At 56.2% G+C, this 24,927-nt stretch overlaps 1 protein-coding gene across 2 annotated transcripts in view; it reads left to right on the top strand.

The window, feature by feature from the left end:
- Positions 1-24,927, top strand: part of CACNA1S (calcium voltage-gated channel subunit alpha1 S) — a 67,880-nt gene that overhangs the window by 32,239 nt on the left and 10,714 nt on the right. For both annotated transcript variants that reach the window (XM_059146380.1, XM_059146381.1), the window contains exons 12-31: positions 182-389; positions 1,431-1,551; positions 2,414-2,528; positions 3,519-3,612; positions 4,267-4,336; positions 6,588-6,720; positions 7,360-7,489; positions 8,414-8,473; positions 10,090-10,196; positions 10,658-10,745; positions 10,993-11,100; positions 13,697-13,749; positions 14,036-14,182; positions 14,641-14,842; positions 15,318-15,476; positions 16,813-16,923; positions 17,868-17,951; positions 23,503-23,559; positions 24,420-24,548; positions 24,746-24,811. In XM_059146380.1, coding sequence (XP_059002363.1) covers positions 182-389; positions 1,431-1,551; positions 2,414-2,528; positions 3,519-3,612; positions 4,267-4,336; positions 6,588-6,720; positions 7,360-7,489; positions 8,414-8,473; positions 10,090-10,196; positions 10,658-10,745; positions 10,993-11,100; positions 13,697-13,749; positions 14,036-14,182; positions 14,641-14,842; positions 15,318-15,476; positions 16,813-16,923; positions 17,868-17,951; positions 23,503-23,559; positions 24,420-24,548; positions 24,746-24,811 — 2,242 coding nt within the window. The remainder of the gene's footprint in view (positions 1-181; positions 390-1,430; positions 1,552-2,413; positions 2,529-3,518; positions 3,613-4,266; positions 4,337-6,587; positions 6,721-7,359; positions 7,490-8,413; positions 8,474-10,089; positions 10,197-10,657; positions 10,746-10,992; positions 11,101-13,696; positions 13,750-14,035; positions 14,183-14,640; positions 14,843-15,317; positions 15,477-16,812; positions 16,924-17,867; positions 17,952-23,502; positions 23,560-24,419; positions 24,549-24,745; positions 24,812-24,927) is intronic.

Below are 24,927 nucleotides of genomic sequence, written 5' to 3'. Positions count from 1 at the left end.
GAAAGGGTGGGTGCCTGGCCTCCATCCTGGAGCCTCCCAGAGGCCCAAGGGTGCCCCTTCTCCCTCTGCGTCCCCTCAGGACAGAGCCTTTGCCTTGGCCTGGCCAGACCTCAGGGGCTCCGCGGAGGGGGGCGCAGGGAGGGGGCGCGTCTCCTCTGCACCTGTGACCCTCTGCCCTCAGGTACTGGACATCTCTAAGCAACCTGGTGGCGTCCCTGCTCAACTCCATCCGCTCCATCGCCTCGCTGCTGCTGCTGCTCTTCCTCTTCATCATCATCTTCGCGCTGCTGGGCATGCAGCTCTTCGGGGGCAGGTACGACTTCGAGGACACGGAGGTGCGGCGCAGCAACTTCGACAACTTCCCGCAGGCCCTCATCAGCGTCTTCCAGGTATTCAAGATTCAGGATTCCAGGATTCAATACTGTAGGTGCTGAATCCCACTTGTCCTCCAAGAGCGGGGGCAGGGGGGCATCACCTCCTCCAGGAAGCCTTCTCAGATCTGCTGGCACGAGTTCGGGGTCCCTTTGCAGGCCCTCCTCTTCCTCTGTGCTCCTCTCCATTGTAATAGCTGCTGTTGGTCTCCTGCATCCTCTTGAGGCTGGGAGTTCTGCCTGGTTTGTCCTATTTGCTTTGTCCCTGGTACCTAGCACGGGCCCATGGCAGGGGCACTGATACTGACTGAGTGGAGTCTAAGGGCCCGCTTTCTCTCCCGTGCCCTACTCCTGTCTCTGAGCACAGAGTCAGCCAGTGAGCTCTCCCCCAACAAGACTGACAAAGACCCAGAGAAATGCCAACCATTTCTCACCGCAAAGACATGGCTCAGTTCATGTTCACCAGAAGCCGCCCAGAGGAGCATGGCTGGGATGTACCTGAGGCCTTCAGAGCCATGGGCCTCCTGGAGGAGATTCCTCAGTGTAGAGCCGAGAAACGCTCCTCTGTGCGGGGCCGGCACTCACGGGGGAATCTCAGTCCGTACCTGTGAGAAGGGCCATGTGTGGCCATTGGCGGGTCTTCCAGATGAGAAGGGCCATGTGTGGCCATTGGCGGGTCTTCCAGATGACTCTACCCTCTCTTCCCTTCACCCCGTGTCTGGTCGGGCATCACGTGTGATGAGACACCTGACATTTCGCGCTAGCTCTGGAGGCTGGGATGCCAGGAGGCCTGGGTGGGGGCCGTACGGTTAAGCCTGGGCATTAGGGACAGAGCACAGGGAGGTGGTGACCCCACAGTCAGACCCCTTGGCTCTGGAAAGGCAACAGTAGGATTTCTGACCATTGGAAGAGATTCCAGGAGGGGAGCAGGGGCCTTTCATCTTGGCCGTGGATGAAGAGAGGAAAGGTCTAGGGGCCTTTGGGACCACGCAGTCCCGAGAGAGGACTCTGGAGACCCTCTGCGACCCCCTCCCCTCACTGTGCTCCCTCTCCCCCTAGGTCCTGACCGGTGAAGACTGGAACTCCATGATGTACAACGGGATCATGGCCTACGGGGGACCGTCCTACCCCGGGGTGCTCGTGTGTATTTATTTCATCATCCTTTTCGTCTGTGGCAATTGTATCCCTTTGGAAGCAGGGCACAGAAAAGAGCTGTGGGAGGGGGTGGGCGAGGGCCTGAAAACGGGGGTCCTGGCCACACACATGCCAAGCAACAAGCCCTCCGGCTGAAGGGCAGCCCCCAGACTCATGGGGCAGGGTGGGCGGGCTAGGACATGGCAAATAGCAATTGCAAGGGAGAGCTGTAGGAGAGTTCCCCCCTCCCCCCAGGAATGTTCAAGAATCACAGAAGTGACTGGTTACTGGTGGGCAGATTTCTTCCTAGAGAGGCTGGTGAGCATGGAGCAGGCAGGAGGAAGGACAGGGTTTGGCTGCAGGGCCATGAGGTTGGTAGGCAGCCTGGTCCGAAGGTTTGGGAGGCAGGCAGGGAGGAAGGAGGAAAGAGGCCGGTGGAGAATGAGACAAGCAGATGGAAGGGTGGGGTGGTTGGGGCAGAGAGAGCCAGCAGGCCCCGGGGGTTCTGAGGTCTGTACACGGCATTTGGTAGGTATTATGAGTAGGGGGCTGGGGAGGGAGGGAGCCAGTGTTCCTGGAGCTCATGGGTGCCAAGCGTGACTCTCTGGGACAGTGCCTCACAGGCTCCCCACTCAGCCCCGTGTGGAAGCTGGGATCAGTCATGGATGGGAAATGGGGGGCACTCAAGGCCCATCGTGGATAGCCCCATGCAGCCAGGCCACCCTGCGGATGCTCGTCCGTGTCCTCGGGCCCATGCCACCCCGTGTGTAACTCTGGCAAGAGGCCCTCTGACAAGCCCACCAAGGCAGTGGGGTTAAGCCCTGCCAACCGCTGGGCAGGGTGGGACTCTGGCCCCAGAGTCTTCTTTTTCATCCACAACCCAAGACTCCTTAGCAGGATGACCTCAGATATCCTGCTCAATGTCTTCCTGGCCATCGCTGTGGACAACCTGGCTGAGGCCGAGAGCCTGACTTCTGCCCAGAAGGCCAAAGCTGAGGAGAGAAAGCGCAGAAAGATGTCCAAGTGAGTGCTGCCTCCCCAGCAGGGAGGGGCCTGGCATGCTTGGTGGTGGCCTCCCTGCACTGGAGCCCGATGAGCAAGGGCTGTGCCATGGTGACATCTGTCCCAGTGGGCAGGCTTCTGCACCCACACGTTTAGGGATGACTGACGTCCTCTGAGCTGTCCCTAGGTGCAGAATTGGAGGTGGCCCCAGGAAATGGGACAGCAGAGCCAGGCAGGATCCCACCAGGGAATCCTGGTGGGGAGTTCTGGGAACTTGCCTTCTTGAAAGGAGTCCTCTCCCTCTGCTGAGCCGTGCACACGTCCTAGTGGTGGTTGGTTTCTCGGGGCTGTACTGTTCTCTTCACCAGTGAGTTTGGCATATAACTCTCCATAGCCTGAGACCCTCCTCTAGGAACAGAAGCAGGATTAGTCTTCCAGTCTGACCAGAAACAAGTCACTGCAAATGAGTCACCTGGGGATCTTGTTAAAATACTGCTTCTGATTCAGAAAGTCTTGGGCTGGGGTTGATGGTCGACAGGTCTAACAAGCCCCCAGGGGGCGCCGATGCTGCTGGCTGGAGAACCACACTGAGTGGTTCTAGACAAAGACCTGCTTCCTTCAATGCCCGTGCCTGCAGGAATGGTATGCCCATCCCTGGGAGGCAGGATGGGAGGAGAAAGACAGAAAGACCAGCAATGAAATCCAGATGCTTCCAAAGAGTTGAGTCCCATCTTGGACCAAACCATGCTCCCACACTGTGAATTCTTGATGAACCAGGTGCAAAGACCCTTTCCACCTATCTACCTGTCAATGAACACTGAGTGTGGTTGATCAGTGAGCCATGTTTAGCCACGGGCCCAAGGTGGGCATCATGCCCTTTCGTCAGAGACTCAGGCCTATAGCCCTTCCCTCTTGGCAGCCTGCACTGTTCCATCGTCCACAGAGCTCCCTGAGCTCCGAGAACTGTCTAGTCAGGCTTCTACCGTGGGCTTCCTTGGTTTTTTAACTCAGGGGTCTCCCAGACAAGTCAGAGGAGGAGAAGTCAGTGATGGCCAAGAAGCTGGAACAGAAACCCAAGGGCGAGGGCATCCCTACCACCGCCAAGGTGAGCATATCACATGGGGTGTTTTCAGAGGCAGGATGGGGAGGGACTCTGCAAGTCCTCTGGGTCACCCCCGTGACTTAGGGTGCTGGGGGTGGGTAGGGAGGTGGAGAGGGGCTATCTGCCTGGTTATCAGCCAGGTGAGGGCATCTGTCTCCACTCTCCTGGGGAGAAAGTCAATAGCTACACTCCCACAAGGAATCCTTTGTACTGAGAGGCGCAGATACCCCAGTCTGGGAACCAGACTTCCTCAGAGTCCCAGCTTCTTACCCCAGTCAGATGTCTCCCGCCCCATTTGACACCCCCGATCCATTGCGGGGCCCAGACTGGTCCCCCCCACTTCCTGCTTGTTCCAGCCTGGCCCTGCTCAACCCTTCTGGAAGCTGAGGAAGCGGAGGTCAAAGGGTTCGGGAGTTGGGCCCCAGACAACTAAGCCGGGGTTGCCTTGCACAGGCTCAGACAGGCTGAGGTCTTGGCAACTCGTCTGACCTTTCTGTGCCTGGCTTCTCCTTTGAAAAAAAAAAAGAATGATCCTACTTTAACCTACCCCCAGGCTGGAGGCAGGATTGTTCTAACGCCAACCCTACCCCTCCCCTAAGTGCTCAGTCAGTAGAAACTGCAGCTTCTGCATTCCTCATCTTCATCATATTCCTACAGCTGAAAATCGATGAGTTTGAATCTAACGTCAATGAAATAAAGGATCCTTACCCTTCGGCTGACTTCCCAGGTGAGGGTCTTGGGACTGTTGGGGTGTATGCTGGGGAGTTGATTTCTCCCCAGGGGACAAGCTCTTGCGCGTCCCCTCCCTGGATCCTTCCTCGAGTGGATCACGACACAGAGACATCCCTTCTGACCTAGTCCCGCATATGAGCCACCGCAAGCCTGCCTCTCTCTACTATACACATGATAGAAAAAACCACACATTCTGTTTTCATTTAATTCAGCTAGTATTTACTGAGTGCCCGTTACGTACTTCAGTGCTGAGGACTCCGTTTTCAAGTTTTCCATTCTGGCCACGCGGAGCAGACCACAGACATCTGTCTGTGTGGTGTGGGAGACGGACAGGTTGCTCACCCCTCAGTATCCATCAGGTCTGGGGGCTGGACTGAAACAGGAATAAATAGAACCTTGACTTGCACTGCGGGAAAAATCGAAATGAAAGAGACAAGGGTAGGGCGGCCAGGAGGGTGATACACAGCCACAGAGAAACCGTGAACGTCTCGCAAATGGTGGCTCCCGCAGAGAGCCATTTATCTGTGCCAAGGAGAGAACACCGTGGAGAGAGCGGGGCCAGGCTGGGTTCCTGTGAACGAGCCACCTGCAAGAGGCTGGAGCCCCAGAGCTCTGAGGTTCCCTGTTAGCTCCCTCACGGGTCCTGGGAGCACGGGGTCGCTGGTGCAACTTCATGGCTCTTTGTGGGATCCGCTGATTAGCATCTGTCTACCTCAGTGACTCAAGTTCCAGGGGGACTTTCTGTGCCCCAAATGGCATAGCGTAGGCCCTCAATAAATAGATTGAATGAACACATGAAACAATTTTGCCTAGTGATGTGTGGGGAGCACGGAGCTGATAGAGACAGGACTAATAATATTTCTTCAAACATCTGCCAGTAATGAATATTTGGGTTTTAAAATAATTCATCTCAAGCTGTTTCATCTAACGACCATGACCTAGCAGATGAGCGTGCCTGGTATGCCGGGGAAGGTGGCTGATCCAGGAAATGGGAGGTTAAGGAAGGGGTAAGGGTTGGAAAGAAGTGGGGAGGGTAGAGGGTTGAGGGGTTGTGAGGTGGGCAGTTGGAAGGGAGTTCTTACTAAGGAGGTTGACTATGTTTATCCTGCTTCTTTCCAAAAGACAATTTGAAATGCCTTAGGCTTAGGACAAAAGATACATACAATGAAATGAACAAAATGGGCACAAACAGGGAAAAAAGAAAGCAGATATGCTAACTTTAAGAATGAACAGTTTTTTCCATTAAGCATAAGATGTGTTTTGGGGTCCTTGGCAGCCAGGGCAAGATGGGCAGTGTCACATTAGGACGCTCCTTGTGAGGCAGGAGAAAGGGGGGTGAAGCTGAGAGCCGGTGCAGAGAGCAGAATCGAGTGGAGAGAGCAGAATACAGTGGCTCTTTCCGGGCTTCCCCAAAGGGCCAGGAGGAGTAGCGGTGAGGTGGCTATGGGGTGAGGTTAACAGGAGACTGGGCAGGACCTGGACAGGGAGGGGCACCCCGACTTTGACAACGCCCTCCAGTCTGATCACTGGATCCTCACCTCCCCTCTCACCCCAGCTGAGGAGCTCAGGGAGTGTGCTGTCTCGTGAGGCCGTGAGACTTAGCCAATAAACCTAGAGGGTCTGTCTCTTCTTCCTCTACCCCTCCCACCCCAGGATCTGCCTCAGTACTGGCGACTAGCTGAAACTTAAGGATATTGATTTTTTTTTTTTTCCCCATGCTGGCAGTTCCTCTCTGAAATGATTATTTTTAGAATCCTAGCCCAGGAGAGGAACTTAGAGTCTATTTCAATAAGCCTCCTGCTCCTAATCAATTTCACAAATTGGGAAGCTGAAACCCAAGAAGGATAGGGTCTTGCCTAGTCAGCACAGCAAGTTAGGGGCAGAGCCTGGACCACAACTCACGTCTCCTCTGGAGCACAGTCCCCCCTATACTTCTCAACTGCGAGCATTTGAGATGGTGTGAGTCCAGCCCTGAGACAGAAGATGAAACAGCAAGGCTCCTTGACTTTGGTCCTGGCCCCGCTTCTGGAGGGTTCTGGGACCGACAGTTTTCCCTGACCTATTCCCCAAGGGGAAAGGGAGATGCCTGGGCTGGACTCTGCTGACACCCTTGTGGCCTGCACTGGCCCGCTCCCACCCTCACTTGTTTGTGGTTGGGGGTTTGTGGTTGCATTCAGAGCACAGAACCTGGGGAACAGGAAAGTATATAAAGATGCCTCCAACTTCTCTCTCTCCCCTCTGCACAGGCGATGATGAAGAAGATGAGCCTGAGATCCCTGTGAGCCCCCGACCACGCCCCCTGGCTGAGCTGCAGCTGAAAGAGAAAGCGGTACCCATTCCAGAAGCCAGCTCCTTCTTCATCTTCAGCCCCACCAACAAGTGGGTGGCCCCTCGGCTGCTGTGCAGGGTGCTTGTTGGGGCTCTCAGAAGGGGCTGGTTTCTGCTCTAAAAGGCCCCCCTTCTCCTGATTCTCTGGGCCTACCATAACACTGTGAGAAACTGATGCCCTTATCTTCAGATCTTGTGCCCTGCTTAAAATGCTAGTATCTCTGGGAGAAGGAATGCTGGAAACCTTAGGGGTTACTCACAGCTAAGAGGGTTTGTATATTTTGCTTCCTTGTTGAGGGCGATTTTAGACAGGATGGGGGATGAGAACTGGGTGAAGCTGTAGTTCTTACTAGCTTCACAGTCTTAAACCTTTAACATATGCACAGACTATAGTCTTCATGGAGTTTCATCTGTCTGCTTCCGGGATGGGGATCAGCCTGCCCTGTTCACTTGGCTGGAAACCACAGGGTGGTGGGGGAGTGCTGGGGTGGGTGGGGGCAGGGATTTGGCTGGGGGAGGGGACTGAGGCCACAGAAATAGCAGGAGGGGTGTGGTGGACCAGCCCCGGCATGTCCAGCCAGAGGGCCTTTCAGATGCAGGCTCCAGGGTCTCTCTGCCCTACAGAGGCTGGTGAGGCCTGAATGCCCAAGGGCTCACAGTTCTCCTGGTCCCCTCACTGTCCCTCTACAGGATCCGTGTCCTGTGTCACCGCATTGTCAATGCCACCTGGTTCACCAACTTCATCCTGCTCTTCATCCTGCTCAGCAGTGCCGCCCTGGCCGCCGAGGACCCCATCCGGGCCGAGTCTGTGAGGAATCAGGTGATGGCGGATCCACGCTTTCTACCAGCTCAGCACCCCTCCCCACCTGGCTTCAGCCACCTGCACACCTCCCTGCTGCTCAGAGCTCAGTGTATGCTCTATGTGGCTGCAGGCATCAGAGTCTCTTAAAGTTCAAGTCCCTGGAGGACCAAGATGCCCGAGCTACTCCTTCGGAACAGTATTGCCACAGTACACAGCACAGACAGGCTCTTGGTGCCTAGTTTTAATGATGAGGGGGATGGTGGCAATGGTGGTAGTCGTGGTGGTAGTGGTGAGGGGGATGGTGGTGATGTTGGTGATAGTGATGATGATGATGGGGTGATTGTGGTGGTCATTATGATGGTGATGGTGGTGAGGGTAGTGGTGATGGTGATATTGATGGAGGTAGTGATGGTGGTGGTGGTAATGGTAGTGATGTTAATGGTGATGATGGTGGTGGTGGTAGTGATGATGATAGTGGTGGTGGTGATAATGACAGTGATGATGATGGTGTAATGGTGCTGATGGTAATAGCAGTGATGGTAGTGGTGGTGGACATGATGGTGGTAGTGGTGATGATGGTGATGATGGTGATGGTAGATGGTGATGGTAATGGTCATGATGGTGATGATGCTGGTGATGGTGGTGATAGTAATGCGGATGACAGCAGTGGTGGTAGTGATGAAGATAGTGGTAATAATGGTGATAATAATGCCGATGATGGCAGTGGTGATGATTATGGTGATGATGATGGTGGTAGTAGTGGTGATAGTAATGGTAGTGATGGTAGGGGTGATGGTGACAACCATGATGATAGTAGTGGTGGTGGTGCTGGTGGTGGTGACGATGATGATGGTGATGATGGTGGTGATGGCATTGAAGATAATAATGATATCATTGTTCACTTCTTTTCACTGACTTCTGTCCCCTCTGCTCTGTCACTAGATCCTTGGGTATTTTGACATTGCATTCACCTCGGTCTTCACTGTAGAGATTGTCCTCAAGGTGAGTGAAGGCTGTAGGACAGCCTGGGTCTGTCTACAGAACGGTGTCTATAGGCCAGGACATCAGGCCTGATGTGGCTCTGACTTACATGCAGCACCCACTCAGAGGCTGGGTTGCGGGGATGCGGGAAAAGCAAGAGGAGAGCAGAGAACATCAGGGAAGGACTCACCAGATCCAGGAGAGCAGAGGGGGTTGCTGCACATAAGTTGGGGCAAACAGGTGAGCAGGTGGCCAAGTGGGGATGTGAAGTAGAACCAGCCCACAGGCTGTGTATCTTTCTGCACCTCTCAGTGAGCACAACCCTTCTCTCTGGAGCCCTGGGGGGTTTTCCTGCAGAAGGAAGGCACGGTTAGCCTTAGAATAGACCCAGGGAGCTATGATTTGTTCCTAGAGCTTCGTGACACGTGACTGAAAGACCTCTCTCTGGAGGTCCTCAGAGAAGTGACCTCTGTGCTGGATGGATTTCCGGCAGCTCTGCCCTATCATGGCACTCCCTCTCCTTACTCATAGCACATCACTGCTCTCCCCTTCTTAGGCCGACCCACGATTTCACACCATCACCATCCCTGTGGAGGGTCTGAGAGGCAGAGGGAGGGCCCGTCTATAACTGAGACCCAGCAGCCCCAGCCTTCACTTTCATGAATAAGGAGGGGCGAGGGGAGGAACTTTGCAGGAGGAATAGCCCAGAGCAGGTTGCAATAAGAATTCAGGACAGTTCCTTATATCAGGGCCTTTGACTACTAAAGGAGTTGAGCAGAGGGACGGTGGCTTCCCTGACATCCCAGAGGGCTTCCTGGAGGTGGTAGCTTAGAGTTAACCCTTGAGGTTGGACAGGACTTCATTAGGGAGAGATAGCAAGGCCAGTCCAGGAGGACAAAACAACAGCACATGCATTGTGAGGAGGTGTTTGGGATGTGCTCAGAGGGGAGGAAGTGGTCCCTTTGGGCTGGGACATAGCCCAGAACAAACAGGAGGGCTGGCTTCAGAAGCCAGGAAGGTGAGTTGAGACGAAGTCACCGTCAATGCCAGGAAAGGCTTCAAGCCCATTAGACTTCAAGCGTGTTTGTGCAAAGGGCCTCGGAGATGATCACAGAGCACAGGGAAGAAGCTGAGGGACCAGCAAGAAGGTGGGACAACAGGCAGGGGAAGCGTCAGGGGCCTGGTGAAGTTCTTCCCGTCCTCCCCGGCTGTTCAGCCTAACTCAGCAATCCTCAGGGCAGAGCCGACTTCTGAAGAAGCCCTCCGGGGAGGAGGAAGATGAGTTTCCTCCTGTTTTGTCGGGGAGAGCAGGGCCGGGGCTTCCCCAGTCTGTGGCCTCAGGGGAAAGGAGACTGGGACGCCCCGGGGCATGTGAGCAGAGATGAGCTCAGAGAGCAAAGCATAGCGTAGCTGCCTGTGAGAAGTCCTGTTTCCAGAACTGGGAACAGAGGATGGGGGCAACAGCACTGAGGACCCAGCAAGGCGCAGAGTGAAGGATAGAGCCTCTGGCAGCTCTCTGCCTCAGCGAGTGCCTTGCGATCAGACTGAGGTGAATCTTGCCTAGGAAAGCCCTACTTCACGGGGACAGGTGTGTTCCCAAGCCGCGCCCCCACCCAGGATGCTGCCTCTCCCCCCAGATGACGACCTACGGTGCCTTCCTGCACAAGGGCTCCTTCTGCCGCAACTACTTCAACATCCTGGACCTGCTGGTGGTGGCCGTGTCCCTCATCTCCATGGGACTTGAGTGAGCAATGACGGGGTGACCCCCAAGTGGTCCCCTCCTCAGAGCGGAGCCCCACCCACTGTGTATTGGTAGACACCAAGCTGCAAGGGGAGGAATTCTTGGGGCCATGGATCGGGGTCCAGGGTCCCCTGGGGTGTCACTAACTGGACCAAAGGGACCATACTAAGTGGCCAGAGCAGTGTCCTCGAGAGTAGGGGGGGATGCAGAGAGGAGAAGGCAGTCCTCCAGCTACACTGAGGGAGCACAGCCCCTAGCTTTGGGTCACCCCCTTATTGTGCCGCACGGCTTGGCACCCGTTAGCAGGAGGTGGTTTTATCCTGGGTTAGAGCACACACGCTGCTTACGGGAGCGGGGAAAGACTGGAGGGCTTCCAGGCAGAGAGGCGGCAGATGCGGTGGGCTAGCTGCAGGAGGCCGGAGCAGGTGGCCGGCGGTGCCCACTCCTCGACTGCCCTCCCCCAGGTCCAGCGCCATCTCTGTGGTGAAAATCCTGAGGGTGCTGAGGGTGCTCCGACCCCTCCGGGCCATCAACAGAGCCAAAGGGCTGAAGGTAAGAAGGCGTGTGCAGGACCCCAGGAGCAGGAAAGAGGGGCTGCAGGGGCCCGACGCCAGAGACCTCAGCCCAGCCATCGCGGGGACGTGTGTTCTGTCCCCTTTGCCAAACGGGGTGGGGGGCACAGGAAGGATGAGTCTGGGCAGCCCTGCGTCCCCCGTGGACGTCTCCCTCCCTCCTGCTAGCGGTGAGGCAGCAAGGGATGGTGAGGATGGGTCAGGGCCGACCAGCTCTCCCTCCCCAGCACGTGGTGCAGTGCGTGTTTGTGGCCATCCGCACCATCGGGAATATCGTCCTGGTCACCACGCTCCTGCAGTTCATGTTCGCCTGCATCGGCGTCCAGCTCTTCAAGGTGAGCCCCGCCCGCCTGGGCAGTCTGCCTCCTCTCCCTAGCTCCCGGGCCAGCTGTCAGGCCAAGGCTGGAGCTGGTCTGTTCCCTGCCTCTAAGCCCAGGGAGCCCCAAAGTGTGCAAACGATGTCCTTGGGTGCGCTGGGTTGTGAGGTTCAGCCGTCTGGAGTCTGGATGTGGTTTCCTGATGCCCCTCCCTGGCCCCTTTGGCTCTGCTGGCCGCCGTGGTCGTGGCACCTGCTGTCTTCCTGGCTCTCCGTGGCTTCTCCTTAAGGATAGAGGTCCCTCCCCCTCCTGCTGGCCCTGTGAGCACCGCCCCCACCTCTCCCATCCAGCCAGGCTTGTCTAAACATGCTCCCCAGCCCACCCCGCCCACTCTACTTGCTTCAGTGCGCTGCACCCCATGCTCCCCCCCGGAATGTCTGGCATCATTCACATCTACCAGGAGCCTCTAAGGGAGGGAGGCCATCATTCTAGTCCGGGAGCTGCCTCATTCTGTTCTCACCTTCCTGGGAGGACACAGCTCTGCAGTTCCTCTCTAGAAATTACCCGGCAAGGTGTCCTCTCCCACCCAGCTGATTTCTGAATGCCTCTGCCCATCACACAGAAATCGGCATCGAAGTGTATCCCCCAACACCCTTGACACTGCCTCTCACGACCCAATCTGTTCCTGACACCAGGTGTGACAATCACGGTGACATCACTGCAGTCAGACTTAGGCAATGGTGTCATCTTACAGCCATTCGTTCATTCAACATTTATAGAGCATTTTCTCTGGGCCAGGGCCTCTGCTAAGGCAGAGGAGAAGGGGTCATGAAGCAAACCCAAGTCTCTCCCAGTGGGCAGGGAGCAGGCTTTGGGGAGAGCAGTCTGGGTGGGGAGCAGCAGTCCAGATGATGTGAAGGAAGTTGGGTCCTGTTGGTTACTGTCCTGGGTGGTGGCGGTGGAGACCACATAGAGATTGTGATAGCTTAGCCTCAAAGCAGTGCTCACTGTGATCTGCATGGGACCTTCTCCTGGCACCAGAGGAGGGCTGCCCCGTTCCCTCTCCCCTTGCCCCCTCTGCTGCCAGGCCAGGGGCCCTGGGGCCTCCTGAGGGCAGAGTCTGTATCTGAGTCATCCCTGACTCTGGCACCTAGCCTGGGTCTGGAGTGTGGTTGGCCCACACAACATGCTGTTTGCAAGAATGAATGAGCAACCCCTTCCTTTGGCTCCTGTGTCCCTTCCAAGCAAGAACAGCTGTCCCACAACCCCAAACTCTCCTGTGCTTTAGTCTTTTAGCAAAGGGCTGCCCATTCTGGGTGGCTCAGCCAGTTAAGCGGCTGCCTTCAGCTCAGGTCATGATCCCAGGGTCCTGGGATCAAGCCCCACATTGGGCTTCCTGCTTGGCAGAGAGCCTGCCTCTCCCTCTCCCTCTGCCTGCTGCTCTGCCTACTTGTGCTCTCTACCTCTCTGGCAAAGTTACAAAAAAAGAAAATTTAAAAAAAAAAAAAAAAAAAAAAAAAAGACTGCCCGTTGCGATAATGGTCAGACATCAGTGACAAGTGGCATTTTACCTCTCGTTTTACACAGTGGACACTTGTGCATGCATTCTATATTACATCAAGAGTTTGCTTTTTGTATTAAATTGAGTGTTTGGTTTCAAGTCCCCACAAAACTGCCCAGTGGCAGCTGTGTCCTCTCCCGTTCTCCCCCGATGTCACCCGCCTCCCCGGCGCCCCTCTGCTCTGGCAACTGGAAAAGGGGGTGTGTCTGGAACAGCAAACACCTGCAGTGGGCAGGACAGCTGTGCCTTCGACTAGCCCCGTATCCTGGACTGAAGCAGTTCCCTCTGGGGGCCTTTGAGGGAACCCAACCAGATTCCGTGGATTTCAAACTTAATTTAGCCACATGAAGACCTAGCAATCAACTTCTTTTCTCCAAACAAACTCTTCCGTGGGTACCCAGTCTGTGATGTAGATAAAAAACAAAACAAAACAAAACAAAACAAAAAAACCGATCTGCCTGAAATCAGTCTGGGAGGCACAGTGCTGGGACCTGTTCAGGCCCTCAGGATCCCATGCTGGGATCCCTGCTTCACTTTGAGACAATGTGTACCTTCACGGCCCCGCTGGGCTCCATTCCTATGGCTTTTATTCCCACGGCAGCCCTGTGGCCAGCCCACCTGCAGGAGAAGGAAAGTAGGAGGTGGGGCAATACTTCTTTTTGATCTGTAATGGGGAGACCCAAGAGGGTGTCCTACAGCGGTAGATTGAAGGGGGCTGCCTGAGGGAGGAGCCGGGCCAAGCCTGTTTGTATTTCCTTCTGCTCAGGCCCAGCCTGGGGCTTGCAGCCAAGGCTCCTGCTAAGGACCCGGCTTCTCAGCCTTGGCAGCCTCAGGCCTGGTGGGGAAGCCCACAGGGTAGCTGAGAGAATGGATGTTGGGGAAGGAGAAAGACCCTTCTGGGGTCCCGCCCCCTCTTTAAGGAACAGACAGGCTCCTCCTTCCCCATGCCCTGCCTTTCCCTCTCACTCCCACGATTTACCTCCATTGCCCACTGAATGCTGTTTCTGTGACAACGTGTGTCTCTCTCTCCCTCCTTCCTCCTCGGGGACACAGGGGAAGTTCTTCAGCTGCAATGACTTATCCAAGATGACAGAGAAGGAGTGCAGGTGGGCGGAGCGCTGCTGGCTGAGGACACACGGTGGGACGGCCACTGGACAGGGGACCTTGTGTGAGAGGGACCTGGGGAACCCGAGCCCCTAGGTCCAGTAGGAATGTTCTAAAGTACCTTTCCTTGGGTAGCTGCAGGGAGGGAGGACCCAGCAGTGTCTCCTTTGGTCCCTGGTCTGGGACTTTTTTCTCCGGCGTGCTCACTGCCCAGGGCCCAGAGGATTCGCGTGGGAAGGAGGAAGCCAGGCCTTGCCCAGGGGAGTAACTGAGCCTCCCCCCCACCAGAGGCTATTACTACGTGTACAAGGACGGAGACCCCACGCAGATGGAGCTGCGCCCACGCCAGTGGGTACACAGTGATTTCCACTTTGACAACGTGCTCTCGGCCATGATGTCACTCTTCACAGTCTCCACCTTTGAGGGATGGCCTCAGTGAGTGAGGGTTGGGGCCTGGGTCCCACACGGGCACGGTGGGGGCAGGGCTGGGGAGCCATCTCGGCCTGCTGCAGCCCTCGCTGCTCTGTGTCAGGCCCGTGGTAAACACTCAACAGACCCACCAGCTTGGAGGGTTTGAAGGACTTGTGTGTTGACTGGCCCTCCGAAGATGGGGATGCTGACAAAGTGTCCCTAGTCCCCCAGCAGGTATGGGCTTCTCAGCCCGCATGGGGGGCCCTAGTGATTGATGTGGGTAGATGAGCCATCCCACGGAAAAACGGGCCCTTTCCAGGACCTGCTCCAGAATTTTCTGGCATGGTTGCTTTTCTGTCGCTTGATGGTTCAGAAAGCTCCCTTGGCGCCCCATGGCTAGTGGGATAAAACCCACCCTTCCTGGCATAACCCTCTGCCTCATCGCCCCAGGCCAGCCCAGGCTTTTCTCTGCCCTTCCCAAGGCTACTTTACCAGGCCATAGACTCATACAAGGAGGACACGGGCCCCATCTACAACAACAGAGTGGAGATGGCCATCTTCTTCATCATCTACATCATCCTCATTGCCTTCTTCATGATGAACATCTTTGTGGGCTTCGTCATTGTCACCTTCCAGGAGCAGGGAGAGACGGAGTACAAGAACTGTGAGCTGGACAAGAACCAGGTGCCTGGGCTGAGGTGGGGAGCAGAGCCCCAGCCGGCCTTCTGCCGGCCTGAGCCCTAGGCTTTGGCCAGTGAAAGTCCCAGGGCTAAGGATGACCCTAGAATTTCCATTTCATGCCCAGACCCAGCCTCCACGCACTCTACCCCATCTCTGACCCATTCCCTAACATGAAGCAACACGAGTTGGTGGTGTGGGAGTCTGCTCATGGAACCCTAACTGTGCCCAGAGGAGACCCTTCAGAACCCTGGCTGGGACGAGAGCCATGTTTGAAATAGGCTGGGGAAGTGCAGGGGGACCCCACGGGCCCACTGGACCCCTTCCCCTCAACAGGCCTGCAGAGCCCATCCGCCATGAGCTCCTGGCCTCAGCGGCTCCTGGCTGACCAGAAGGCAGGGTGCCCTCGAGCCCACGCATGAGAGCGTGAGAACAAGGTGGGGGGCTCCTCGCTCACCTGCCCTGTGGCGTTGTGTCCCAGCGCCAGTGTGTGCAGTACGCCCTGAAGGCCCGCCCACTGAGGTGCTATATCCCCAAGAACCCGTACCAGTATCAGGTGTGGTATGTCGTCACCTCGTCCTACTTCGAGTATCTGATGTTTGCCCTCATCATGCTCAACACCATCTGCCTGGGCATGCAGGTAAGGGCCCCCTAGGAGACACCTGTCCCCCTGAGGGACAGGTGGCAGGGCAGGGCATGTGGGGAGGGCAGGGTTCCGGGCTCCTGCCCCAGCCCCGTACTTTTCCCGGCACCTGCTAGGTACTGGACATGGTGCGGTGAGGTACCAAGGGGGACAGAGGAGTGCCTTGGGCCCAGGCCTTGTTGCCGGGCACCCACCGGTTTATTAAGAGGAATTCACACATATAAATAGCTACAGAGTCAGTCAACAGGAGATGGCTAAGCAGAAGCACAAGGCTGCGTAGGAAGGAGAAAGTGCCTTCTCGGTTTATGTTCCGCTGTTGCAAATGTGGCTGATGGAGTTGGTTGGAATTTTGGCTCCAGTCTCGAGAAAAATGGCTTTAATATTCACAGAACAGGTGTCTCTTGGGAGTTGAGCATACTTTATAGACACTCTCCTAATCAGCAGCATCGTTAGCAAACCTTAAAGAAGCCTCAGCTCCCGTCAGGCCTGTATAAATAGAATGGTGCCGCCAGGCAGCCCGAGACACCCGCAGCCGCAGGACCCCGCGTGGCCGGGTGATGAGGACATGGAAGAGGAGTCACGGGGCCGGCAGGCCCAGGTCCTACTGAGGGCCGTGAGCAGTGGCTCAAGTTTGAGTCTGAACTGGGCCCAGACTTAGGCTGTCCTGCAAGACCAGGCAGGGCAGGGGACGGCAGATCCTTCTGAACTAACTACCTGGCAAGGTTTTGTTGGAAAAGTGGGATTTCGTCAACTTTCCAAAAAGAGTAAGAGATTCCCAGCAAATGTTATAAGGAAATAGATTGAAGGAGGATCACAGGGGTGGAGCAAGGGGGCTAAGTTTCCTGCTTCAATCATCTCGCTGTCACGGGGTGGGGGGCTGGGGGGGCAGCGTGAATACAGTCCACCTGGTGAGCTTGGTGGCCCACCAGTACACCTGTGGCTGCTGATCATACCAGTGCTAGAGACAGCGAGCTTCTCTCCTGGTCCTGTGCTCCAGGGACTAGGTGGGACTTGTCCCCGAGCCCTGCTGGGGGGCCTCCCCTCCCGGTCATCCCGTAACTGATCTGGAAGTGAGCTCTGGCCTTGGAGCCCAGAGGTGGACCAGCAGGACCCTCACCTTCTCCTTTCACCATCTCTGTGGGATCCATCAGACTTGGTGGAGTTCAGGGGGTAGCAAAACAGGCACCCAGTCTTCTGAGATTTAAAAGAAAATGGGCAGGAAACCCAACGAAGAGGACTGGGGTGGTCTGGGAAGAGCACAGAGCTCTGGGATGCCCCCTGCAGGGCAGGGAAGCTGGGCCCTCCCAGCCCCCTCTCCTGTGCCTCTCCATAGCACTACAACCAGTCGGAGGAGATGAACCACATCTCAGACATCCTCAATGTGGCCTTCACCATCATCTTCACCCTGGAGATGGTCCTCAAGCTCATGGCGTTCAAGGCCAGGGTGAGTGCGGGGATACAGGGGTCAGGTGGAGCCTGGAGGGAAGGGGACCTTCTCATGGAGCACCGCCACACCGGTCTCGTTCTACTGAAGGGCCCCCTCGTCCAGCACTTCTGCTCCTACCCTGCTCACTCTTCAGCCCATTTCCTCCTTCGGACACAGGGCACGCGAGATAGTCAGGCTGCCGGAACTGGTGATGGCCATAAGTGTTGGCTGCCTCTTCCCAGCGCCCTTTGTTGAGGGTTTCTTATGTTCCCTGACTCCCCTTAAGCTTCTGAAGAGGAAGCCCAGGGCTGGGGGAGTATTTTGCTGTGTCTTTGGTTCCCCAGTCCACTCCCACCGTGCCCAGCTCTGCCCGGCCACCCCCTACCGCACCTGCAGTTCTGCACTATGGAGCCCCAGACAGGACTTCGATCTGAGGCAGATGAAAAAGAGTCCCCCATCCGGACCAGGAACCCAGATTCTGAGTTCTCAAGCATTCTCTCTCTCCCCTCCAACCGTGTTGTGCTCTGGAGGAGGAGAAATACAGAGCCAGAGGGAGAAGGAGTAGTGGGTTGTGTGGTCACACAGGAGCCTTAGTGAAAAGTAGAGCCTGGGGCGCCTGGGTGGCTCAGTGGGTTAAGCCGCTGCCTTCGGCTCAGGTCATGATCTCAGGGTCCTGGGATCGAGTCCCGCATCGGGCTCTCTGCTCAGCGGGGAGCCTGCTTCCCTCTCTCTCTCTCTCTGCCTGCCTCTCCATCTACTTGTGATTTCTCTCTGTCAAATAAATAAATAAAATCTTTAAAAAAGAAAGAAAGAAAGAAAGAAAGTAGAGCCATGGGCACTCCACCTTGGCCTGGCTTGGCCGTTCTGCATTACCTTGGCTGGGGGCCACCACCGCGTGCTGGCCACCCAAACTCCTTCCCACTAAAGCTCACCCTCAGATTCTCCCATGCTGTCCTTCCCAGGGCTATTTTGGTGACCCCTGGAATGTGTTTGACTTCTTGATTGTCATCGGCAGCATCATCGACGTCATCCTCAGTGAAATCGACGTGAGTATCGGGCACACAGAGCCATCACTGGGGTGGGGTGTGAGCACTTGTTCGCTCCCCGGAAATGTGTGGGGTACCCAGTGTGTGTGTGTGTAGCATGGCACCCAGGGGATTTACAAAGATGGAAATGCTGGGAGACACAAGCCCACAGGGCGGACAGGTAACTCAGATTCCAGACAGACATAATCTATGTGTCAGGCTGCCCAGGGCTAGAGCTGTTGTGGATGGGAAAGGTGGAGTGGTAAGGGAAGGCTTCATGGAGGTGGCGCAAACTGAAGTGGGTCCTGAGGAAAGGGGAGCTCGTGATTGGAGGCGGAGGGACAAGCAAGCCACACAGGCAGGCTGCAGTAGGAGAGACCCGGAGAAGGAAATGATAGAAGATTCAGGGCACTGAGGTCTGGTTTAGCAGATCACGTGAGCATGTGGAGGCGGCCCGGTGGGGGTGAGGGGTACGGCAAGAAAGGGAAGGGGGGTGAGGAAGGCCTTGAATTTTACATAGCAGGGAAGTCACAGGAGGTTTCTAAAGAGAGCAGTAGGATTAAAGCTGTTCTTCTAGAAAGTTGATCTGGAGGCGAGGGGTAAGAGGTGAGAATGACTAAAATGAGCCCAGTTAGGGAGGAGATCATTTCTTTACTTAGTACAAAATGCTCGTTGAGTCCCTCCCGCCCGAGCTAGGGATACAGCAGGGAACAGGAGCACGGGGGCAAGCGGACAGTAAACCTCCAGCAGGGCAGGTAGGCCCGGTGGGTATTACAAAGACAGATAAAGCAAGATGAAAGCTTAGAAGGGAAGGGAGGGAAGGGTTGGTGTCAGGGTACCTGACACCAGGTGAGTGACAACCCGAGTAAAAGGAGGGAGCCATGTGGGTGTTGGGAGAGTTGGGACAGAAAAACGGTGAGTGCAAAGGCTCTGAGTTGGAGGGATAGTAGGAGGCCCTCGTGGTTGGAATGAAGGACGGTGGAAATGAGGTCAGAGACAGAGGGCCAAGGGCCAGATCACTTAGTCCCTTGAAGGCCATGGTTACAATCTTGCTTTTTATTCTGAGAGAGGTGAGAGCTGCTTGGAGGGCTTAAACCTGGTCTGACTTTAGTTCTAAAAGGATCCCCTTAGCAGCTGTGTTGAGAGCAAGCTGTGGGGACACGGGGCCGGCCGAGGGAGGGCAGTCAGGAGGCTGCCGTGATTACCACGAGAGCTGATGGTGGCGAGGGGGGTGGCTGTGGATGTAGCAAGAATTAGACACATCTAATCTGTTCGCGAGAGTGAGCTGACCGAATTTGCACATGGCCTTGATTTAGAGGAAGAGAGAAAAAACAAAGTGAAGGTGACTACAAAGATTTTTGTCCAAGGAACTGAGCTTCTGTTTACGAGATATGGAAGCTGCTAGAAAAGTGGGCGGGTGTGGGGTAGAAACCAAGATTTCTGTTGTAGACGTGGTAATCTAGGGTGCTCACGAGGCACCTGGATGGAGACACCAAGTATGCTGGGATGTATGAGTGGATGGAGCTCCGAATTTAGGGCGGGGGGGGGGCATCTAAATTTGAAGATGGTATTTAAAGTTGTGGGGGAGGGACGACAACTGCTGAGAAGAGAGCAGGTATCTAGAGAGAAGGGGTCTGAAGGCTGAGCCCAGGAATGCTCCCACGTTTAGTGCCTGGAGAGACCAGGAGGAACCAGAGAACAGATGGAGGAAGGCTTGGCCCCTGAGCCGGGGGAACCAGAAGACAGTGGTGTCCTGAGACACCACCCGGAGAACAAAACAGTTGAAAAAGATGGGAGCTGAGTGTTGACTTGACTTTGGCAATGAGGAGATCAGCAGGGACCTTGGCAGGAACAGTTTCATTGGAACTATGGGGAAGAATCCCCGCTTACAGCGGACCAGAGAGGCAGAACACAGAATGCAAGGAGGGGTAATTCCTTTCAGGCGTTTTACTGCAGAGAGAAGCAGGGTAGAGGCTGGGAGGAGAAGGTGGAGCCTAGGAGGGTTTCCTTGAACGTGGGAGAAATGACAGCCTAGCCTCAGGCTCTGCAAACTATAGGAGCAAAGACTATGAATAAATGAAAGGGCTTAAGACCCAGTGTCCCAGGGGAGAAGCTGGATTTAAGAAAGCTCCAGTATATCCCTGTTAGCAAGAGGGGACAGAAAGCAAATGGGCATGAAGCCATGAGAGTCAGGGCTCAGAGCAGGAGAGGAACAGAAAGGCTCCGAGGCAACAGGATTTGGTGACTTGGGGCCTCAGGAAGGAAGGAGTCCAGAGAGACTCAGCACCGCCCGAAAAGAAAGACCTGGGGGGACGCACTCACCATGATTCTGTTCTGGGGCTGTGGGCTTGGGTGCCGGGTGCCCAAGTGGAAATGGGTAGCGAGTCGTTGGAAACGCGGGCGAGGAACCGAGGGTCACTCTGTATCCGGGGAAGTAGCAGCTCCATCGACACGAGCTGGACCCTGATGCGCAGAGGTGACGGTCGAAGCCTCGGGTGGGACAAGCCGGCTGCAAAGGAGTTGAGATCCCGCAGAGTTGGAGCCAGCAGAGCCACTCGGTTTGCGATGAGGAAGTTGTCTGTTGAGCAGGGTAGACTGTGGGCTTGAGCCAACGATAAGCAGGGAGCAGTGACCAGAAAGTGAGAAAAAATGTCCAAGCGTACAGGAAACAGTCTGGAGCTTGCAAGGAGTTCAGTAGAGGTAGTAGCTGGAAAGTGGTGGGTGCTGAGTTTAGGGCAAGGGAGACTACAGGCGGAGCCGGTGCACGGGAGAAATTCACAGCAGGAGAAGAGACTGCTGAGGAAGGGATTATTTTCAGAGGTGACAGCCAAGGACACGAGTCAGACCACAGGAAGAGGAAGAGTGTAAGTAGAGGTCATGAGAATTGTGAAGGATGCAAGGGAGCCGGGGCATGGGGAGGAGGGAAGAGGGCGTTCATCGTGGGCAGCCATGGGAGTGTCCGAGGCAGTAGGCAGAAACTTCCACTGGGAGGGAGGACAGGACATTGGGCATGAGGGTGAGAACTGACTCTTGAGGACTAGCCGATGTGATGAGTCCACCTGCAGGAAAAATGACGGGGCTGGGGTGGACCTCATGAGCTCAGATGCACCCTGGAGTCAGGCTCTGCTCGGTGCCCCGGGAGATTGGGAAAAGGGACCGGACCCCAGGTGTGGTCTGGAGGGCTGGCACGTTGGGTGGAGCGTCTCAGTGCAAGCAAGGGGGTTGTCGAAATGGCAAAACAAGGGTCCAGGCTGAGCGGAGAGGCGTATGGCCCCAGGAGCTGGACCAACAGGAGTGGGGGGAGGGGATGCAGGGTGGAGTGAGAAAGAACATGGGGGCGGGCCGGAGGCTTCAGCCAGAGAGATCCATGTCTGAGATCTTCAAAGTCGAGAACTCTCTAGGCTGGCCTCTCTGTCGATTTGAAGCTGGGGATGGCGTGGCAGTGGGGGCGGGGGGTCACTGCAGGGTTCAAGAGGGGAACAGGGGACAGGGAAGAGAGACTGAAATCAAGAGACAACTGTCCTCTGGGCAGAGTGTCTACCGAGCTGTATCACGGGAAGGGCATAGAGAAGAGCCTTCTGAGCCCCCTAACCATGGCCATGCTGGGCTTCTGTTCAGGGGCTGCTGTGGACTAGCCCCAAAGCCAGAGGCCTCCCTCATGTGCAGGGCTTCCTCCTGAACTTCCCGCTGCCCGTCGATCAGCCCTTTAGACTCTGCCAGCCCAGGAGTGAATTCTATGCTGGGTAGAGAGAATTCTCTACCCAGAGAGAATTCTATGCTGGCCCTAGAGACACCTCGGAGGTAGGCAGCTGAGGAAAAGTCTGGAGCCTGTGAGGAAGGAGTTCTCAGCCTGAGATTCCTTGAGGCCCAGACCTGGCAGGCAGCACCTTCTGGAGGGTTGGCTGCCTCGCAGACTGTCTGGGGGAGGGCTTGGCCTGGGAATCCTGTTCACCCCCATATACTGAAAGACAATGACAGAATTCTGTCTGCTCAGATCCCAAGAGGGTGGGGGCAGACGAAGGGCAGGTTGGGTCCTGGGCAAAACTGGTGTGCACGTGTACATGTGTGGGTGTGTGGGTGTTGTATATTTCCATCTATGTTCAGTTTCCACTGGGGAACAACACCCCAAAGGCCCCAGGGTTTGAAAGCCAAGTTAGAAGAGAGAACTCTAAAGAGCTAAAATAAACAGCCCCAAATAAAAGTAATTACTTCTGGAGGTTTGGGGTCTATGTAGAGGAAGCCTGGATAAGTCAAGAGAATTCTTCGGTGGCAGAGGACCCAGAGGGTGTCGGTCATTATTTGATTTTTAGGAGCAGAGTTACCAAGAATGAATGTTTTCTTGGAGTCACGTTAAGGCTTTACATTTAGTATATGTGCTGCCGAAGTGAGCACAAGGCTTTACATTTAAATATCGATTTCTATTCCTGACATACAAACCAGGGAGCGGACCAGGGCAACACTGTCTGTTAGAACTTTTGGCAATGATAGAAATCTTCTGCCCCATGTGTTACAGTTGCTGCTCTAGGCACTCGTGTCTATTGGTCACCTGAAATGTGGCTGGTGCAAATGAGGAAATAAATTTCTCACTTGATTTAATCGTCACTGTAGCTCAGAGAGCTGCATGGGCCTGGAAGCTCCCATAAGGGCCGCACAGGTCTGGAACACTGGTGGTCATCCTTAGCTGCGTATTAAAATCCCCTGGGATGCACTGAAACGTCTGAAGCCAGGCCCACCCCCTAGAAGCTGACTTCCTTGGCCTGTGTGGGGAACCCAGGGAAGGAATCTATTCAGTTCTCCATGGGATCCAATATGGCGGCAGGCTTGAGAACCAGTGGCCCAGGGGAAAGGGAATGTTGCCTGGCAGGGAAACCGTTGTACTGGGAACCAGTTCACCCACAAATAATGGGAAGACTCAACAATGACTCCCCCTGTCCCGTGACTCCAGGACAAGGGTTTCTCATGCAAGGTGGCCTAAGAGAGATGCTGAACACATAGGAAAAACTTAAGAACGTGGCCGCTGGGGTGGAAGCCTTGGTCGTGCTCATGGGCCGGGGGCAGAGAGACGTCTGCTGTGGGCGGCTCAGACCCCCCCACAGAGGGCCTTTGCCCCCAGAGGGTGGGACTTCCATAAGGGCCTCGGTGGCACAAGGGAGCTGGGGAGATACAGGGGTGGAAGTCCACTCGGAGTGAACGGCCGGCACTGCAATGTGTCCCCTCAGGGATGTCCCCAGCATGTCATAACCCAGACACACAGGAAGAACCTGGGCCCCTTGTAAGCTGTAGGCACGTCCCGGAGATGGGCAGGGACCCGTCCCCGTCTGGTCTTCCCTCTTCTTCTTGCTCCCTTGTCCCCAGCCTGTTGCCTCACTGTCCCCACAGCTTCTCCTCACACCCACCCACCCCTCCCCTGATTGGCAGCCACTTGGGGTCTTCGTCCCCAGCCGCTCTTTTTCTCTCTTTAACTCTTCTGTGTGTCCTTTCTGATGCCTCTCCTCACCTGCCCCCTCCCCCCTGTGTCCCTCCTCCTCTCTCTTTCCTCCCCTGCCCCTCCCCTGGTGTCTTCTCTCCACAGACTTTCCTGGCCTCCAGCGGAGGACTGTATTGCCTGGGTGGAGGCTGCGGGAACGTTGTAATTCCGGGCTGCATGAGCCTGCCCAGCACGCCCGCCAGCTCTCCGCCCCGCAGCTTGCATGCTCGGGCCTGGCTGTGGCTTTGCATGGGGTGGATCCGGCCCCAAGGGCTTCCTTCCCTAAGAGCAGACGCCCTGGAGGGTCAGGGGTGTGTGTGGGGGGCGGTGCGCGGGCTCTGCAGCAGAAGGCGCATGGCTGCAGTGGCTTTCCTCAGAGCCCTGGGAAACAGGGTAAGGGTCTCTCTGGCGCCCTCCATCCAGATGGCAGCATCCAGAGAGGACTGTGAGTGCTAGCTGGCGCAGGACCTTAGTGACAGCTCGCTGGCACAAGGTCTCTGGGGACACAGGAAGCCTGGCAGGGCTCTCCCCTTCCAGAGTTGTCCGGGTGTCTGAGGCTAGCCTGGCTTAGGACAGCCTTGTGCTCGGTGGGGTGGTGGAGTGGCCGTGGTGAATGGATGGGGACAGAGCAGCCGTGCTCTAGGAAACCCGCACTGAGAGAGTCCTCGGCTCCGTGGCAGCTTGAGGAGAAGGTGGGGTGAGGCAGGAGGCCCCAGGAGGACGGGCAGTGGGGCCCAGGTGCAGCCTCCCAGGACCCAGGGCTGAGTCCCCGCTGCCTCTCCTGAGAATGGGCTTAGCGCCCTGCAGGGGCCACCTCCCTCCTTTTGGCTCCCCAAGCCCAGAGCCCTAAGCCTGAGGAGGATCGGGTGCTAGGGTCTGGCAGGGGACTCGAGCTGGGGCTGGAACTCCTGTCTGCCGTGGATGTCTCCCCAGCACACACACATTGCCCCTCCCGCCTCGCCTGCTTCTTCCTCGGCTGAGGTGCCACCTCCAGACTGACCTCTGGGGCTGCTGGCCCGCAGGACCCGGACGAGAGCGCCCGTATCTCCAGCGCCTTCTTTCGCCTGTTCCGAGTCATGAGGCTGATCAAGCTGCTGAGCCGGGCGGAGGGAGTTCGCACTCTGCTGTGGACCTTCATCAAGTCCTTCCAGGTGTGCCTGCCCAGCCCACCTGAGCGGGGCCCAGGCCAGGTGGACACGGGGGACTTGGAGAGGCTGTGACAGGCATGTGTGTGGCCCGGGGTAGAGCCCCGGCATGACCATGGGGTGCGCAGTAGAGCTCGGGGAGGGACAGGGCTGCAGAGCAGGTGTGTGGAGCCCTGCGCCCTGACCCCCGTCCTCACCCCCAGGCCCTGCCCTACGTGGCCCTCCTCATCGTCATGCTCTTCTTCATCTACGCGGTCATCGGCATGCAGGTGAGGGCAGGAGGGCCCAGCTCAAAGCGGGGATCTGGGCCACATGGTGGGGGGCGGCTGCAAGACTGGTCGGCTGGGAGCCATCCAGGAGGAGCCTTGGCACACGGGTGGACAGC

This window comes from Mustela lutreola, chromosome 14 (assembly GCF_030435805.1).
Source record: "Mustela lutreola isolate mMusLut2 chromosome 14, mMusLut2.pri, whole genome shotgun sequence".
Classification (NCBI taxonomy): Eukaryota; Metazoa; Chordata; class Mammalia; order Carnivora; family Mustelidae; genus Mustela; species Mustela lutreola.
This window is presented reverse-complemented; position numbering and strand designations above follow the sequence as displayed.